General features: G+C 40.5%; 1 protein-coding gene across 2 annotated transcripts in view; it reads left to right on the top strand.

Moving 5' to 3' along the window:
• Positions 1-17,317, top strand: part of HEATR5B (HEAT repeat containing 5B) — a 95,894-nt gene extending 78,577 nt beyond the window's left edge. Inside the window, exons 32-36 of one of the 2 annotated variants that reach the window (XM_007521002.3) lie at positions 706-972; positions 3,507-3,731; positions 8,991-9,142; positions 10,979-11,192; positions 16,420-17,317. In XM_007521002.3, coding sequence (XP_007521064.1) covers positions 706-972; positions 3,507-3,731; positions 8,991-9,142; positions 10,979-11,192; positions 16,420-16,724 — 1,163 coding nt within the window. In that variant the 3' untranslated portion in view covers positions 16,725-17,317. Of the gene's footprint in view, positions 1-705; positions 998-3,506; positions 3,732-8,990; positions 9,143-10,978; positions 11,193-16,419 lie in introns of those variants that run through there. The other variant, XM_060186870.1, reaches the window with a different exon arrangement.
• Positions 17,318-18,493: the final 1,176 nt, after the last annotated feature.

Genomic DNA, 18,493 nt, shown 5'->3' with positions numbered 1-18,493 from the left:
CTCAATTTCTGGTTGTCTCTATCCAACAAATAAAGATTTAAAAAAAAAAAAAAAATATATATATATATATATATATATGAATTTGGGGGACCATGCGGTCTTGCAGTGGGTTAAGCGCACATGGTGCAAAGCACAAAGACGGGCATAAGGATCCAGGTTTGAGCCCCCGGCTCCCCCCACATGCAGGGGGTCGCTTCACAAGTAGTCAAGCAGGTCTGCAGGTGTCTATCTTTCTGTCCCCCTCTCTGTCTTCCCCTCCTCTCTCGATTTCTCTCTGTCCTATCCAATAACAGTGACATCAATAACAATAATATTAATAATAGCCACAACAACAATAAAACAACAAGGGCAACAAAAGGGGGAAAAGAATGACTTCTAGGAGCAGTAGATTCATGTTGCAGGCACCGAGCCCCAGCAATAACCCTGGAGGCAAAAATAAATTTTAAAAAAATATATATATATACACATACATACACACACATATACATATATGAATTTGTTTTTCCTTTTAAGGAGAGATTAAGAAACAGAATTCTAATAATGCAAAGAATTATTTTGAGAAAACCACATGACATCAACTAAACATTTTTTGCAGGGGTTCCCAAATATACTTATTGTGTTGTTTTATCAACTCTCAGGTTTTTTTGTTTTGTTTGTTGACTTTATTTTTTGCTAGAAGCCTTACCCAATTTTCTTTTACCCAAGATGAAGAAGATATGGAAAAAGAGTCCTATCCTGTATTGGGAGAAGGAGGTGACAGTGGTGGCCTTGTTCCTGGAAAATCCCTGGTGTTTGCAACCATGGAGCTCTTGATGTTTATCTTAGTGCGGCACATGCCTCACCTCAGTACCAAGATGGCAGACTCCCCCAGCCACGTGGCCACCAAAACCCGACTGTCAGAAGAAAGTGCTCGCTTGGTGGCAGCTACAGTTACTGTCCTCTCCGACTTACCGTCCCTTTGCTCTCCTGCTGGTATGACATTGATCTCTATCTGAAGGTGCATTCTATGGCAACAGTACTATCATGCCTTTTTTTTTCTCAAATGTGGAAGAAGTTGGAGTCAGTCGGTAGTGCAGCAGGTTAAGCGCACGTGGCGGCACAAAGCGCAAGGACCGGCGTAAGGATCCCGGTTTGCGATCCCAGTTCAAGGCCCAGGCTCCTCACCTGCAGGGGAGTCACTATACAGGTGGTGAAGCAGGTCTGCAGGTGTCTGTCTTTCTTTCCCCCTCTCTGTCTCCCCTCCTCTCTCGATTTCTCTGTCCTATCCAACGACAGCAACAACAACAACAATAATAAACAACCACAACAATGATAAAACAAGGGCAACAAAAAGGGAAAAAATGGTCTCCAGGAGCAGTGGATTCGTCGTGGTGCAGGCACATAGCCCCAGCAATAACCCTGGAGGCAAAAGAAAAAAAAAGAAGTTGGGCTTGTTTCTCTTAAGAGCTTATAAAAATAAAAAATAAAAAAAAAACCCGGAGGCTAGGCAGTAGCACAGCAGATTAAGTGCACTGACCTGCATGAGGATCCGGGTTCAAGCCCCTAGCTCCCTACCTGCAGGGGAGTCGCTTCACAGGCAGTGAAGCAGGTCTGCAGATAGCTATCTTTCTCTCCCCCTGTTTGTCTTCCCCTCCTCTTTCAATTTCTCTCTGTCCTATCCAACAACAACAATGATAAACAACAAGGGCAACAAAGGGGAAAAAAGCCTCTGGGAGCAGTGGATTTATAGTGCAGGCACCAAGTCCCAGCGATAAACCTGGAGACAAAAACAAACAAAAAAACACAATTCTCTTTCAGCTATATATTACATTTCAGCAAAAAGGCAGAGTTTAGGGGCTGGCCAGTGGTACACCCAGTTAAGCATGCCTATTACCATGTGCAAAGACCCAGGTTTAAGCCCTTGCTCCCTACCTGCAGGAGGGGCACTTCACAAGCAATAAAGCTGGTCTGTAGGTGTCCATCTGTCTTTCTCCCTCTCTATCTTACCCTCTTCTCTCACTTTCTGTCCTATCTAGTAAAAATAGAAAGAAAAAGAAAAGAAAATGGCCACTTGCTGCAGTGGATTTGTAGTGCTGGCACCAAGTCCCAGCAATAACCCCAGTGGCAATAAAGGGAAAAAAAAAAAAAAAAAAAGGAAAGCTAGAGGATCTAGGAGATGACGCGCCTGGTAGACTACACACCTTTCCAGGTGGAAGGTCCTGGCTTTGAGTCATGGTACCACACGGGAGCCCCAGAGGGAACTTCATAGATAATGAAGTGTTGACCTCTCACTTTCCTCTACCTGCTCTCTCTTTGCTAAAAAAAGAAAATAGAAATTGGTGGGAGGGGGAGGCAGCTCAGCAACAATATCACATGTGCGCAAGGTTCATTTCCTGGTGCTGCAAGAAAAGAAAAAAACTACAGCTGCGGCTTGAGGGATGACATTGAGTGTTAGATAGGTGTAAGGTAGGACGACTAGGACATTTAGTTTCTGAGCTGGCTCCAGCAGTGACGAAGAATGTCAGTGGAAAGTGACAACCGCCCTAAGGAGCGTCTCTCAAAGAAGTGCTAAACAAGATATTGGCTGTGTGCAGCCACCTAGAGAAAAGTAGACTTTTGCTCTGCTTTCTCTAGAAAATAGAAACACTGTCAGGAGATAAAAGGGAGATTTAAGCTCAAGGAAGACCTACAGATGTGGAAATAATGAATCCTCAGTCACCAGGGCTTTGCCTCCAGACTTGGATGGCTGTGTGAGAATGGTGAGGGAGTGAAGCCCCAGCTATAACAGAACAAAACAATTATTTCATAATTTAAATGAAGCATTTTCCTCCTATCTTTAAGAGTTCTGGTTATACTTCATTAAAATAAAATTCGGGCAAAAAGAGAGTGTTAATACAGGAATTTATTCCACGTGTCCCTAAGTTCTGGGAAAAATTTTACTTGATTTATAAATTCCTCATAAGTGAAAAAAATAGAAAAAAGATTATGAATTCAAGTGAAGATATATATTAATAAATTGTTGGAGAAGTTTAAGAAAAGTATTACAGTTGCATATTCCAGGGTTCTTTCATTTCTTCTTTCTTTACTATATCTTTTTCATTTCCCCAGCCTGGCTAGGCCGATTTTAGTACACTGAAGATTCTGCAGTCTTAGACTTGCTACAGAATTTACCAAGTTACTCAGTACTTTAAGTATATGGTGTTGTTTTCCTTCTACTTTTCTGTGTTCCTTTCTCATTTCCATTACAATGGGCATGCCGTAGTAAATAGGCACAATAGTGAAAATAGCAGAAACAAGGCTAGATGGTAAACAGAAAGAAAATATTGTCTTATTTGAATTAGTTTGCCACTTCTTTATTTTCTTTTCCAAACATTGCATTATAATCCTATTAATGCAGAAAATTTTCTATAAAAGTAGTAAAAAGAATGTCAAACTGCAATCATTTGTAAAAAAGAAAATTAGCCCTTCAAATAACTGTACTATAGAAACATAATAGTTATAAGGTAATGTGATCTTTATTATTTCAGGTTGTATGACCATCCTGCCCACAGTTCTGTTTCTAATTGCAAGAATATTGAAAGACACGGCAATAAAGTCTACAGACAACCAGGTCCCTCCACCAGTCAGTGCAGCTCTGCAGGGAATTAAGAGTATTGTAACTCTTTCTATGGCCAAGACTGAAGACACGCAGAAACAGTGGACAGCTCTGATTCGGAGCACACTGGCATGCATCCTAGAGTATTCTCAACCAGGTAACTGAAGCAGTTTAAAATGTTTCACCTGCTAGAATAGCCATCCCCTAAACGTTGGTTAAATGAACATGTTCATCAGAAAACTGCTATAAAATAGAATCAACTTAGAGAAATGTTTTAGTCACATCTCTCAGATAATATTTTTTTTCAGATGTGGCTCCAAGGAAGGAACCCAGGGCCTCATGCACACACAGTACCACTCAGTAGCCTTCTTAGTATAATTTTTTATTCTTGTACTTTTTTTTTTTAAAGTCAAATGCCAGATATTTTGTGAACATGTATTTATTTATTTGTTTTCCCTTTTGTTGCCCTTGTTGTTTTATCATTGTAGTTGTTGTTGTTATTGATGTCATCATTGTTGAATAGGACAGAGAGAAATGGAGAAAGATGGGGAAGACAAGAGTGGGGGAGAGAAAGATAGACACCCGCAGACCTGCTTCACCGCCTGTGAAGCGACTCCTCTGCAGGTGGGGAGCCGGGGGCTCAAAGTGGGATCCTTACTCCAGTCCCTGCACTTTGTGCTGTATGCGTTTAATCCGCTGCGTTACTGCCGGACTCCCTTCTTGTCCATTTTGAGAGGGACGGTAGAGGAGGAGACAGACAGAGAGGAAAGACACCGTAGTACCACCCCACTCACCACCTGTGGAGGTCCTCCAGGGTCATTCATGGTGCTCCTGCAGATAGCACAACTCCAGCCTAAGACCATTCGCACTACAAGGCATGTGCTCTACTGGATGAGCTAACCTCCAGCCCCCAGAGAAGAACTTTAGAGCATTTTTCTCAATATTTACCCTAAATGTCCATCTTAACACTTAATTACGTGTTGGGAGCTTTCCCCCTAAAAAAGAACAGAAAGGAATCAACATGCTTTGGTATACTAATGTTTGCTTCTGTTTTTTTTTTTCTGATAAAAAATAATAAAATAGAAATGATTAAGTACTTGTCTGTACTCCAACAAACCCACAAATGGAACCACAATCTTGATTTTGATGTTTCATTCCAAAACTCTGTATATAAAGTAATATACTAATATTGATTACTATAAATAATTATTAAGTTTATATGATTCATGTGTTAATCAATAGGTATGTAATCTAATAGTAGTTTTCTAATATATATATACATACACACACAAGTGTGTTTTTGAATTTTTTTTAATATTTATTCCCTTTTGTTGCCATTGTTGTTGTTTTGGTGTCACTGTTGTTGGATAGGACAGAGAGAAATGGAGAGAGGAGGGGAAGACAGAGAGGGGGAAAGAAAGACAGACACCTGCAGACCTGCTTCACCGCCTGTGAAGCGACTCCCCTGCAGGTGGGGAGCCCGGGGCTCGAACCGGGATGCTTGAGCCAGTCCTTGTGCTTTGTGCCACGTGCGCTTAACCCGCTACACTACCACCCGACTCCCGTGTTTTTGAATTTTATAGAGTAAGATACATTTTTGTTCGTTTGTTTGTTTGCCTCCAGGTTTATTGCTAGGGCTTGGTGCCAGCACTGTGAATCCACTGCTCCTGGAGGCCGTTTTTTCCCCCATTTTTGTTACCCTTGTTGTTGTTATTGTTGTTGTTATTAATGTCATCATTGTTGGATAGGACAGAGAGAAATCAAGAGAGATGGGGAAGACAGAAAGGGGGAGAGAAAGATAGATAACTACAGACCTGCTTCACTGATTGTGAAGCAACCCCCCTGCAAGTGGGGAGCCAGGGGCTGGAACCGGGATCCTTACGTCGGTCTTTGAGCTTCACCCCATATGTGCTTAACCCGCTGCGCTACCGCCCGACCCCTTAGAGTAAGATACATAACCACAGGGAACATACTGTATTTTTTTGTGTGTGTGTGTTCTTTGTATAAATAATGTCAAAATTTTTTATTCTATCTTTTTTCTCTTCCTTCCCCCCCCCCCCCCGTTTCTCTCTCCTCCAGGGTTATCACTGGGGTACAGTGCTGGCACTAGAAATCCTCTGCTCCTGGCGGCCATTATTTTTCCATTTTATTTGCTAGGACAGAGAGAAATTGAGAGGAGAGGGGGAGATAGTTAGAAAGATACCTGCAGACCTTCTTCGCCACTCATAAAGTGTTCCCGCTGCAGGTGGGGAGCCAGGGCCTTGAACTGTGCTTAACCCGCTGTGCTGACCCCCTTAAATAAATAATTTTTAATGTGGCTGTTTGTTTTGGAAACCTTTTGAGCTCAATGTTAAGCCTCGAACCCAGGTCCTGCACCTCATACTGTGTGCATCTAACCAGGTGTGGCACTGCCCTGCCCCACTGTCTTTATTTTCTCACTTAAAAATAACTTATGGCCACACACTCTTCTCTTTTTTTTTTTTTTTTATTTATTTATTTTTTTTTTTTTTTATTTAAATTTTTAATTTAAGAAAGGATTAGTGAACAAAAGCATAAGGTAGGAGGGGTACAACTCCACACAATTCCCACCACCCAATCCCCATAACCCACCCTCTCCCATGATAGCCTTCCCATTCTCTAGCCCTCTGGGAGCATGGACCCAGGGTCGTTGAGGGTTGCAGAAGGTAGAGGGTCTGGCTTCTGTAATTGCTTCCCCGCTGAACATGGGCGTTGACTGGTCGGTCCATACTCCCAGTCTGCCTCTCTCTTTCCCTAGTAAGGTGTGTCTCTGGGGAAGCTGAGCTCCAGGACACATTGGTGGGGTCTTCAATCCAGGGAAGCCTAGCCAGCATCCTGGTGGCATCTGGAACCTGGTGATTGAAAAGAGAGTTAACATACAAAGCAGTGAGTACCTCCCCAACACTTCCTCTCCACTATTCCAATCTTGGGATCCATGTTTGCTCAACAAATTGTTTGGCTTTGTATGTTAACTCTTCTCTTTTTTTTAAACATTTATTTATTTATTTATTTATTTTACCAGAGCACTGATCAGCTCTGGTTGATGGTGGTGTGCAGGATTGAATCTGGGACTTTGGAGCCTCAGGCAGAAGAATCTCTTTGCATAACCATTATGCTATCTGCTCTCTGCCCAGACCTCACTCTCCATGGCCCTGTGTGTCTATGCACAAACTATTGGCTTTTTACTGTACACAATCTACCTCACAATCTTGGAAAAATAAATAACTTTTGGAGGCTGAAATATAGAACTTGGAAAAATATGGGTACTTAATACATTATTTTCACCAGAGCATCACTGAGCTCTGGCTATTGACGGTGCTGGGTATTGAGCCTGAGACAGCTCTGGTTTCTTTCATACATATAAATAAATAAATAAATAAATAAATAAATAAATAAATAAACAAATAGCATTTGTATTAACACAGAAGAAAGGTACATGTCTTCTGTATTTCTAGTCACATATTATATATTCCCACTAAGTTAAAGTTGCACCAGTTCATAAATAAATAATGCAATAGTAAACCAAGACATTTTTTTCTACCACCCAAGTTATTGTTGGTACTTTGCACCTGCATGATGACTCCTTCATTTCCACTGGCCATTTTTTCCTTTCTCCTTCTCCTTCTCCTCCTCTTTCTCCTCCTCCTCCTCCTCCTGCTCCTTCTTTTCCTCCTTCTCCTTCTTCTTCCTCTAATCCTCCTTCTTTTTCTCTTTTTTCTTTTCCTGATAGCAGGAGAAAGAGACCCTTGGAGCACTGTTCCACCACCCATCAAGTTTCCCCACCAAAGATAAGGACAGGGGCTTGAACTCAAAGCCTTGTGTATGGTGACGTGTGCACTCCGTGGGAGAGCCACTGCTCAAACCCAAGCCAAGAAATTCTTTTTTTTTTCTTTTATGCTTTTATTTATTTATTAATGAGAAAAGAGAGAGAGAAACTAAACATCACTCTGGTACATGTGTTGCTGGGGATAGAACTCAGGCCCTCATGCTTGAGAATCCAATTCCTTATCTACTGTGCCAGCTCCCAGACTACCCAAAAAATTCTTTAAATTTGTGAAGATAGTATATTTTAGGAGATCATGAAATATTTTTTGTTTCTGGTTACATAGTGTATATATTTTTCAGCTGCCCAGGAAGTGGCACACTAGCTAGAGCATCAAATTTGCAAACATGAGGTTCTGAGTTTGACTCCTTACGTCATATGTGCCAGAGTAAATAAATAAATATTTTTAAAATAATTGGGGGGGGGCAGACTGGGGAGGCAGCATAATGGTTATACAGAAGGCCTTCATTTTTTTTTTTCTTTTTTTCCCAGAGTACAGGGGATTGAACCTGGGACTTTGGAGCCTCAGGCATGAGAGTCATTTTGCATAACTATTATGCTATATACCTCTGCCCAAGACTTTCATTCTTGGCTCTAAAGTCCCAGGTTCAATGTCTATCACCACCATAAGTCAGAGCTGAGCAGTGCTTTGATATAAAGAAAAAAGAGAGAATTTAAGGACTGGAAGGTGATTCACCCAGTGGAGCACATGTACATGACAAGGTCCTGGGTTCAAACTGTACACCACATTGAGCATCTATAGAGAAAGTTTTACTATGCTTAAGTATCTTGCCTCCTTTTTTTCTGCCTCTATCTCCTCTGTCTTTAACTGTTGGGGAGGGAAGAGGAGGGGAAAGAAAACATGGTCACCAAGAGCAGTGGAGTCGTAGGCACTGAGACCCCAGTGATACCCAAGTAGCAAGGATAAATAAATAATAATAAATACAGTATAAATTCCAGATTTACTAGGTAGAAAGATGATGATAATACTATTTTCTCACTAATGGTTGAGTTCTATTCATACAGTTACTTGTGGATTGTGGTAGACTGAGGCAAACACTAGGGAAGAGAGCTATTTTTCAATGCTGAATTCCAAGACATTTTAGAAATAGCCACTGCTTAACATCTTTCATGTATTTTATCTTATTTTTCCCCACCAGAGCCCTGCTTAGCTCTGGCTTAGAGTGGTGTGAGGGATTAAACCTGGGGTCTGGGAGCCTCAAGCACGAGAGTCTGTTCACATGACTGTTACCATATCTCCCCCACTTTATTCTTATTTTACTGGAGCACTGCTCAGCTCTGGCTTATGGTGGTACAGGGGATTGAACCTGGGACTTTGGAGCCTTAGACATGACAGTCTCTTTGCATAACCATTATGCTATCTACCTCCACCATTTATTTATTTATTTAGAATCAGAGAGGAGAGTGAAAGAGACCACAGCTCCCAGATTCCTTCTGTGCAATGGTTCCCAGGCTCCAAACAGGGTCATGCACATGACAAAGCAGTGCACTCTCCAAGCGAGCCCTTTTGCCAACCTTTTCGTGTGTCTTAATATGTCACTGTTCACATTTCAGAAGATTCTGTGCCTACTCCTGATGAAGTCAGCATGCTGACCGCAATTGCGCTCTTCCTGTGGTCTGCTAGCAGTGAGATCATAGGAGTCCAGTCGTTACAGAATGGCTGCATGAACAGATTCAGAAATGCACTAAATTCCTGTGACCCCTGGGTAAGTTACACCTAGAGTCGTTAGACAGAGAGGTGGACATTCTGCTGTATCAGAAACATTTCTGATTCATTAAAATGTATAGTGTAGGACCGGGATATGGCTCACCTGGCAGAAGGCACACTTCACAAGGACTCAGCTTCAAGCCCTTGGCACCACACAGGAAAAGGAAGCTTCATTACAGCGGGGTGTTGCTGTGGCTTCTCCTCTCTCTGTCTCCCTCTCCATCTCTATTATCCCTCCTCTGTTTCTTTTGGCTTTTATTCATTTTTAAATCAACTTCATTTTAAAGGAAAAGAGAGAGACCCCAGGGCACTGCTCAAATATGGCTTGTGGTGGTGCCAGGGATGAAACATGGGGCCTCTGGGCACCAGGCATGAAAACCTGATGCAGAAACCACTGTGTTGTTTCACACTTTCTCTATTTCTATCTTTATTTGAAATGGGGTGGTTGTGTCGGAGGGGAGGGGGGATAATCCTCTGGGAGTGGTCGAATTGTGTAGGCTCAACATCCTGGTAGATAAATAAATAAGTAAATTAGTTAAGTAAGTAAGTAAATGTGATATAGCCAATGAAAAACTCAGTTTATGGCTTTTAAGGAGAAAACTTGGAAAAGATAACTCAGTTTTAAGCAGTAAGAGAGATAACGTGTATGTTTACTGACATGTGGAAGTTCTACAAATATCTGAACTGACTAACCCTGGCTTCTGTTGGTAAAGGCTTTACCTAAGTCTCTGTTTCTTTACTCTTTATTAATGACACCAAGGTTGTGAAAGAACAAGTCCTTATTATTGTGCATTTTAGTGGACCTATTAGAAATACTTTTTTTTTCTTTTGTAGAAAATAAGCCTAATGGTTTCGTAGTGTTAACTTCTAAACTAAAGGTAATGTTATATGTCAGAAAAAAAAGTCATGTCTAACATGACTCCTAGCCTCTCCCAGTATCCTCTTGGACCAGAGATCTTGGGGACTTCCAAGTACTCTTGGGGACTTCTACCAAAGCACTTGTTTAATTCACTAGTTTCTTTTCTTTTCTTCTAATATAAAGTCTTCTAATCTGAACTGGAGCCAGTGAGACTACTTCATAGGTCTGGGAAGCTTAAACTACCATCAGTAGTCATTTCTAAGGAATCCAAATGGGTTTCAGGTTCCGAAGCAATGTGTTTTTATGCACCTCTTTTTTAAATTTTTTTAATATTTATTCCCTTTTCTTGTCCTTGTTCTTGTTTTATTGTTGTAGTTATTATTGTTGTTGTTATTGATGTCATTGTTGTTGGATAGGACAGAGAGAAATAGAGAGAGGAGGGGGAGAGAAAGACAGACACCTGCAGACCTGCTTCACCGCTTGTGAAGTGACCCCCCCTGCAGGTGGAGATCCAGGGGCTCAGCTTTGATTTATGATGGTGTGGGGGATGGAACCTGGGACTTTGGAGCCTCAGTCATAAGAGTCTCTTTGCATAGCCATTACGCTATCTACCCAACCCCACTCGTGATGCATTTTTGCATAGAAAAAAAAATACATGATGGCTTTTGTGACAACCCAATAGAATGTCTGGTTTCTAGCTTCTTTTACTCTATAAAAAGATACAGTTCATAGAAACATGATAATTTAACAACTAACGTAAGAAATATTTGCTAGGTTTATTTTAACTTAGCTTGGTGAAAGTTTTACTGTTCTGCTTCATACCTTTAAGTAGAAAATGGCATTAACCTATACTGCAATATCACTTTCACCCTATAGTGTCATTTCTTTTCAGAGCATGGCAGTGTGTGATGCAAGTGTAGAGCAAACGTGAACTATCCCCCCATATTAATTCCTCAGAGGATTTTTCTTATTCAGGTCCAAGCCAAATGTTACCAGCTGCTCCTCTCGGTCTTCCAGCATTCCAACCGTGCCCTGTCAACTCCTTACATACACTCACTAGCTCCCATCGTGGTCGAAAAGCTAAAGGCTGTTGAGAGAAACAGACCGGCCAGTAGCACTGAACTACTAGCTGTTCAAGAAGGAATCAAAGTTCTTAAAACATTGGTTGCTCTTGGAGAAGAACAGAACCGTAAGTAATTTCTTATAAAAATTCACTTTTCTGTAATGAAGAAGGACTATAAAATATCATGTTCCATACTAGGACCAGGCCATTGCAACAGTAAGTTTACTAAAGAGTAGTTATGCCTTACTAACACTACTAACATAATGTGTTGGTTTATATATATATATTTTTTTAAATCAATACACAAGTAAATGTTTTTATTTATTTTATTTTCCCTTTTGTTACCCTTGTTTTTTATTGTTGTTGTAGTTATTGTTGTTGTTGTTATTGATGTCATCATTGTTGGATAGGACAGAGAGAAATAGAGGAGGGGAAGAGAGAGAGGGGGAGAGAAAGACAGACACCTGCAGACCTGCTTCACCACTTGTGAAGTGACCCCCCCACCCCCGCCACCCCTGCAGGTGGAGAGCCAGGGCTCAAACCAGGATCCTTAAGCCAGTCCTTGCACTTAGCGCCACGTTCCCTTAACCCGCTGCGCTACTGCCTGACTCCCTTGGTTTATATTAGCAAGAGAGTAAAACGAATTTCCAGTAGCATTTCAGCACACTGACATTTTTTTTTAATTTTTTTATTATTTATTTGTTTATTTGATAGAAATAGCCAGAAATTGAGAGGGAAAGGGATGAAAGACAGAGAGACACCTATAGCACTGCTTCACCACTCTCAAAGCTTTCCGCCTGCAGGTGGGGACCAGGGGCAGGTGTGCCACCACTCAGCCCCTACACTGACATTTTTATTTTCTAGAAATTAAGTTTTTTATAAGCTATGAAAAATATGGGCATTTAATAGATTTTTTTCAGAGAATACATTCTGAAATATATATATATATATATATATACATTTTCAAAGTTTTTAAACATATTATTAGTATTTTAATAGCAAGTTACAAAATTATAATAGGGGTATAATTACATACTGTCCCCACCACCAGAGCTCTGTGTTCCCATTTCCCTCCAGTAGAAACTGCAGTAGCTCTCCCCACAATTTCCATTTTATAAATAAAAATTTAAAAAAAAAGAAAAGTGGGAATTTTAGAAAATATTGAAGTAAATTCCCTGTAGAATAATAATCCAAGGCTTGGGTGGTGGCATGCCTGGTTGAGCACACATATTCCAGTGTGCAAAGACTCAGTTCAAGTCCCCAGCTCTGATCTGCAGGAGGAAAGTTTTGTTAGTGGTAAAATAAGGCTGGAGGTATCTTTCTGTCCATCCATTTATCTATCTCACTCTTGTTCTCAATTTCTGGTTGTTTCTGTCAAATAAAAATAATAAAAATTAAATTAAAAAATTAATCTGACTGGATGATTAACTGGTGATAGAAAGTAAGAGAGAGAAAGACTTAACAACTAGTCTTATCCAAAAGAAGGAAAACACATAAAGAAATGAACAAGCTGGGGGTCAGGCAGTAGCACACCGGGTTAACTGCACAACGAGCAAAGCCTAAGGATCCCAGTCAGAGCCCCTGACCCCCCGGGGGGGTCGCTTCACAAGCAGTGAAGCAGATCTGCAGGTATTTATCTTTCTCTCCCCATCTCTGTCTTCCCCTCCTCTCTCAATTTCTCTCTGTCCTATCCAACAACAACAGCAGCAGCAACAACAATAATAGAAAAAAAATGGCCACCAGGCACGGAGCCCCAGTTAAAAAAGGGCTGTTTGATTTGAGAGAAGTAGTTGATTAGTTTAGTTGGAATTAGATATCTTAGATTACTTGGACAGAAATGTTGTCTGGCATCTTGAATTATACATGATAACTCAGTGTGATTTTACTTTTTTCAATGTCTCATCTCTGTAAAGATGAGGACTTAATCAGAGTCATTGTGGCATTGAACCAGTTGCCTCGTAACGCTCAGTATGTCAGACCTGTTTAGGTTAGACAGACTCCTGGGATTAACTTCTGAACAGGTGCCCTAATTTAGAATTAAACTGAGCATTCAGATCGGAAAGAGAGTCTTACACTTCTTCATTTTTAATTCTTGGGAAGGAGGTAGAACACATGCTTTGTATGAGACCCTGTGTTTGATCCCCTGTGCTGTATAAAATTACAGAGTGTGGTGTGTGGGGGTGGGGGTGGTATTGCACTGGGTTAAGCGCACATAGTGCAAAGCTAAAGGGATCCTGGTTTGAGTCCCCCAGCTCCCCACTTTCAGGAAGGTTGCTTCTCAAGCGGTAAAGCAGATCTGCAGGTGTATATCTTTCTCCCTGTCTGTCTTCCCTTTCTCTCTCAATTTCTCTCTGTCCTATCCAACAACAACAGCAACAGCAATAACAGTAACAATAACAGCAACAAGAACAACAGTGGAAAAAAGATGGCCTCCAGGAGCCAGTGGATTTGCAGTGCAGGCACCAAGCCCCAGCGATAACCCTGGAGGCAAAAAAAAAAAAAAAAAAAGGAAGTATGCTCTGGTCTCCCTCCCCACCTAAATACATTTTCTAATAAAATAAAATTTGAACTACAACTGCATTTAGAATTTTTTTTCTCTTGTTTGAATTCTTTTAGCCAACTAATGTTAGATGGTTGGCATCGCATTAATATGCTATATTTCATTCATTTGATAGTGTGATCCTAATCATATTCCATTAATGGACTCATTTACCTTTACTTTTACATGGCATTTCATCTTATATTTAGTTTTCACATTTTTAGTGGTTTTTCTACCTTTTAAGAAGTATGAATATATTTATAACATATCATATTGAATTATATTTCATATATTCATGAAAAATATATAAAGTGTATTTGTATAAGATATAGTAAGATGATTCCAGTAAGGTAGGTTTTTAGCTTCTAATTTTTTCCAAGGGATTTATTTATTTAATTATGAGAGATTAATAGGGGTAGATAACATAATGGTTATGCAAAGAGACACTCATGCCTGAGGCTCCAAAGTCTCCTGTTCAATCCCCTGTACCACCATAAGCCAGAGATGAGCAGTGCTCTGTTCAAAATAATAATAATAATAATAAATTATGAGAGATTGGTGGGGACATAGATGGAATCAGCATAACTCTTGCACGTGTGATGCCACGGATTTGTGCTTGAGAATTCAGTGCTTCATCCACTACACCACCTCCTGGGTTGATTTCGCATTTAAATGTTTTGCTCATCTTTTTTTTTTTTTTACATCAGTTACAAGTGGGAATTTTTGTTTTTAACTGTACAGTGTTTACTACAGAAATAGCAGTGACTGTTTTCTCAACCTCCTCCTCCTATGACCAAGGTTACAAACTAAAAATATCAGCATTAAATTCAACTCTAAACCCTTGTTCATCTTGTGCATTCCATCTGATAGTCAAAACTTGCCCTCTGGGAGTCGGGCGGTGGCGCAGCAGGTTAAGTGCAGGTGGCGCAAAGCACAAGGACCAGTGTAAGGATCCCGGTTCGAGCCCCCAGCTCCCCACCTGCAGGGGAGTCGTTTCACAGGCGGTAAATCTCCCTCTCTGTCTTCCCCTCCTCTCTCCATTTCTCTCCGTCCTATCCAACAACGAAGATATCAATAACAACAACAATAAAACAACAAGGGCAAAAAAAGGGAAAATGAATAAATAAATATTTAAAGAAAGAAAAAAAACTTACCCTCTTTTTCAAACTCCAAATGCTTCCAGCTTCCCCACAGCTCTATCTTCCATCCCATCGATTGTCACTCTGTAGTAGCTTAACTAGTTAGTGAAGGAGCGCAACTATTTCTCAGTGTTGAGTATAAAACACAATTAATTTTTTAAAAATACAAGCAAATTTGGGGAGTCGGGCGCTAGCTCAGCGGGTTAAGTGCAGGTGGCACAAAGCACAAGGACCGGCTAAGGATCCCGGTTCGAGCCCCCAGCTCTCTACCTGCAGGGGAGTTGCTTCACAGGTGGTGAAGCAGGTCTGCAGGTGTCTGTCTTTCTCTCCCCTTCTCTGTCTCCCACTCCTCTCTCCATTTCTCTCTGTCCTATCCAACAATGACGACATCATTAACTACAACAATAAAGGGCAACAAGAGGGAATAAATATTAAAAATACAAGCAATTTTAATAAAATTTGGGTGGAGTTGTTAATATAGGATGACAAAGAAACTATTAGAAGAAGATTAAGTCTCCAAATCTTTAAGGACTTGGAGTTCAGACATGAGTCCTTATTTTTAAACCTTAGGTTCTATGTGAGCCCTTTCAGGGATTTTTTTCCCTCATTCACCATAGATTTGGGGAAATTATAAAATGAAAGAATTGAATTTGTATTTCAGTAGATAGAACTACCTAACTTTAAATAATTTATAAGAATTATTCTGATCAGCACGAGGACCTCCCTATTCTGAAGTGTCCTTTAAAATGTCATGACCTTGTGTCTTATGAAGTGACTCGGTAGGTAGAATCTGGCCTGAGAGCATGAGGTCCTAAGTTTGATCCCCTGCGTGGGAGGTGACAGTTATGCTCTGTTTCTATCTCTCCTCTCTCACTCATTTATAAGAAAAAATTTTTTTAATTCATAATTTTACTTTCAAAATACATTTTGCCAAATTACATCTATGAAGTGGTTATTCTCTATTGTCGTTGAGTTATTATTTTTTTAAATTTATTTACTTTATTTTAAGGAGGGGGGGGAGAAAAGGGCACAGCAAGACCAGAGCCCTGCTCAGCTCTGGTTTATGGTGGTGCTGGGGATTGAACCTGGGACCTCAGAGCCTCAGGCATGAAAGTCTTTGGCAAAACCATTATGCTGTCTCCCTAGCCCCACTAGTATTTTTTAATTAAAAAAATCAACATAAATATAAAATATATACTCTCATAAAACTTGGTTTCCAGTCCTTGAACATTGCATAACTATTTGGCATTTATGAATTATGAATCCTCACTGAGGTCTAAAATATACTGTAGATGTTTCTATTTTTTTAATTTATTTTTTATATAAGAAAGGATAAATTAACAAAACCATAGGGTGGGAGGGGTACAGCTCCACACAGTTCCCACCACCCAATCTCCATATCCCATCCCCTCCCCTGATAGCTTTCCCATTCTCCATCCCTCTGGGAGCATGGACCCAGGGTCGTTGTGGGGTGCAGAAGGTAGAAGGTCCGGCTTCTGTAATTGCTTCCCCACTGAACATGGACGTTGACTGGTCGGTCCATACTCCCAGATAAAATAGATGTTTCTATTTTATCCTACTTCAGAGGACTGTGTAATTGTTTTTTCAGCAAAGTTCATTGTGACTTTTGGATTTGTGGTCGGTCATCTTCATGATTAATGTCTCTCTTTTACAGGAGTCCAGTTACTTGCTCTTTTGGTTCCCACTCTGATCTCTTACCTGCTGGATGAAAATTCCTTCGCCTCAGCGAGCACAGCCTCTAAAGATCTTCATGAGTTTGCGCTCCAGGATCTAATGCACATCGGACCCCTGTATCCACACGCTTTCAAGACAGTGATGGGGGCAGCTCCTGAGCTGAAAGTGCGTTTGGAGACTGCGGTGCGAGCCAGCCAGGCCAGTAAGGCTAGAGCAGCTGCCAGGCAGCCTGCCCCTGCCATCCATTCCACACCCACAATTAAGCTCAAGACGAGTTTTTTTTAACCGCTCTCCCATTCACGCTTATTTATTGTGAGCCAGCACATAACTTGTGATGTCCTGCTGTCATTCTGAGCAACAGGCTCTGCTTCATTTGTCTGTCAGTCCTGTATGTTTCCTGGTAGGAAAGGTGAAGTAATGCTCACACCGCTTTCTGATTTCCAAGCAGTGGTTGTTCCCTATCATGTGGTGAATGTGAATTCCTTTCATTTTTCTCCTAAAAAAATCTATCTTCTTGATTAATTTATTTTTTCAATACTGAGCCATAGTCCAAATTTAAATGCTAAAAACAATTGTATCATGTGGTTGAATGGCATATTGATATTATCAGGGAGAAACAGGTCATCATTATTCAGTATCTGTCAGGAAAAATGGAATTGAAAAAAAGTTTAAATGTTGAAGTGATCTCAATGATGTCTGTTCCATGATGTATATAATATGAATAAAGTCTCATTTTCTTAGCATTTCTTAAAATATCCTTACCTTGCTGATAAATCTTTTAACTTTCATATTACATTAATAAATTATGTTTATGCATATTTGAGTTGTTAACTGAATTAAAGCTCTCACTTAAAATGCATTAAAAAGTTTCAAATGTGCAGTAATTTTCTGCTCATTTTTAGTGGTTAAATTTTGCCCTTGGTTATTTTTATAATTGCACAGCCTAAGTTCTGGCAATGATGGTTAGTTTCATTCATCAAATATTTATTGAGTTCCTACTGTGTATAAGGCATCAAGGTAAGTGCCGCAAGACAGACAAAAATGAATTTATCATCATTGTAGTAATTCCAGTTTCTCATGCAATGGGAATCTTACCATGTCGAGTAAGTGACTGACAAAATGAATGTTTGCCAGAGTGTTTAACATAATTCTCACACGAACTTTTAGCAAAAGGTGTAATACAGGCGGTACTGTCAGTAACAGGTCATCAAATGCGTAACTATTTGTCGTCTTCTGCCTCCAGTTTACCCTTTCTCATACTCTCACCCAGTGTTGCTGATGTTTCCTTGTCCTTCCTTAGTCTGCCTTTTGGTTTCTGGCCAGCATGGGTTTTAGCTTCTACAAGGATGTGTTCTCATTTGAAACTTGTTTTCCGAAGTTAATCTTCAAGTTCCCTCCATTCCCCCCTCTCCCCCCACCCCATGAGTAAGTGAGTATGTGTGTGTGTATGTGTGTATGTTTTAAGGGTTGTAGTGAAATAAATTCAATCAGATTGTACAATTTAGTGTTTTTTTCAAGTTCACAGAGTAGTATAACCATCACCAGATTTGAACTTTCTTTTATTACCCCCTCCAAAATGAACTGTACTTTTACTATCACCTGAGTATGTATGTTTCCCCTGAGCCACAAATCATATGCTTTTGTTTGTTTGATAGGACAGAGAAATTGAGAGGGGAGGGGGGGAGGGGAGATGAGAGAGAGAGAGAGACCTACAGAGCCTGCTTCACTGCTCATGAAGTTTTCCCCCTGCAGGTGGGAGCTGGGGGCTTGAACCTGGGTCCTCGTGCATTGTTTGAGAGTCCAATGCCTTATCCACTATGCCATCTCCCAGACCACAGAGTCTTCATGCACTGTTATGTGTGCACTCAACCAGGTGCACCATTGTCCTGCCCCTACTTTTATCTCTTAATCCTGCTATTATGAACATTTCCTACAAATGAAATCTTATTTTACATGGTCTTTTGTGACTGGCCTGACTTATTTTGGTTTTGTTTTAGTATATGTGCTACCAAAGCAAACATGACTTACTATGCTTTTAAGGTTTATCTGTGCTG

Source organism: Erinaceus europaeus, chromosome 3, assembly GCF_950295315.1.
Source record: "Erinaceus europaeus chromosome 3, mEriEur2.1, whole genome shotgun sequence".
In the NCBI taxonomy this organism is placed as follows: domain Eukaryota; kingdom Metazoa; phylum Chordata; class Mammalia; order Eulipotyphla; family Erinaceidae; genus Erinaceus; species Erinaceus europaeus.
Note: the sequence above shows the minus strand (reverse complement) of the source record. Positions and strands in the feature narration are given on the sequence as shown.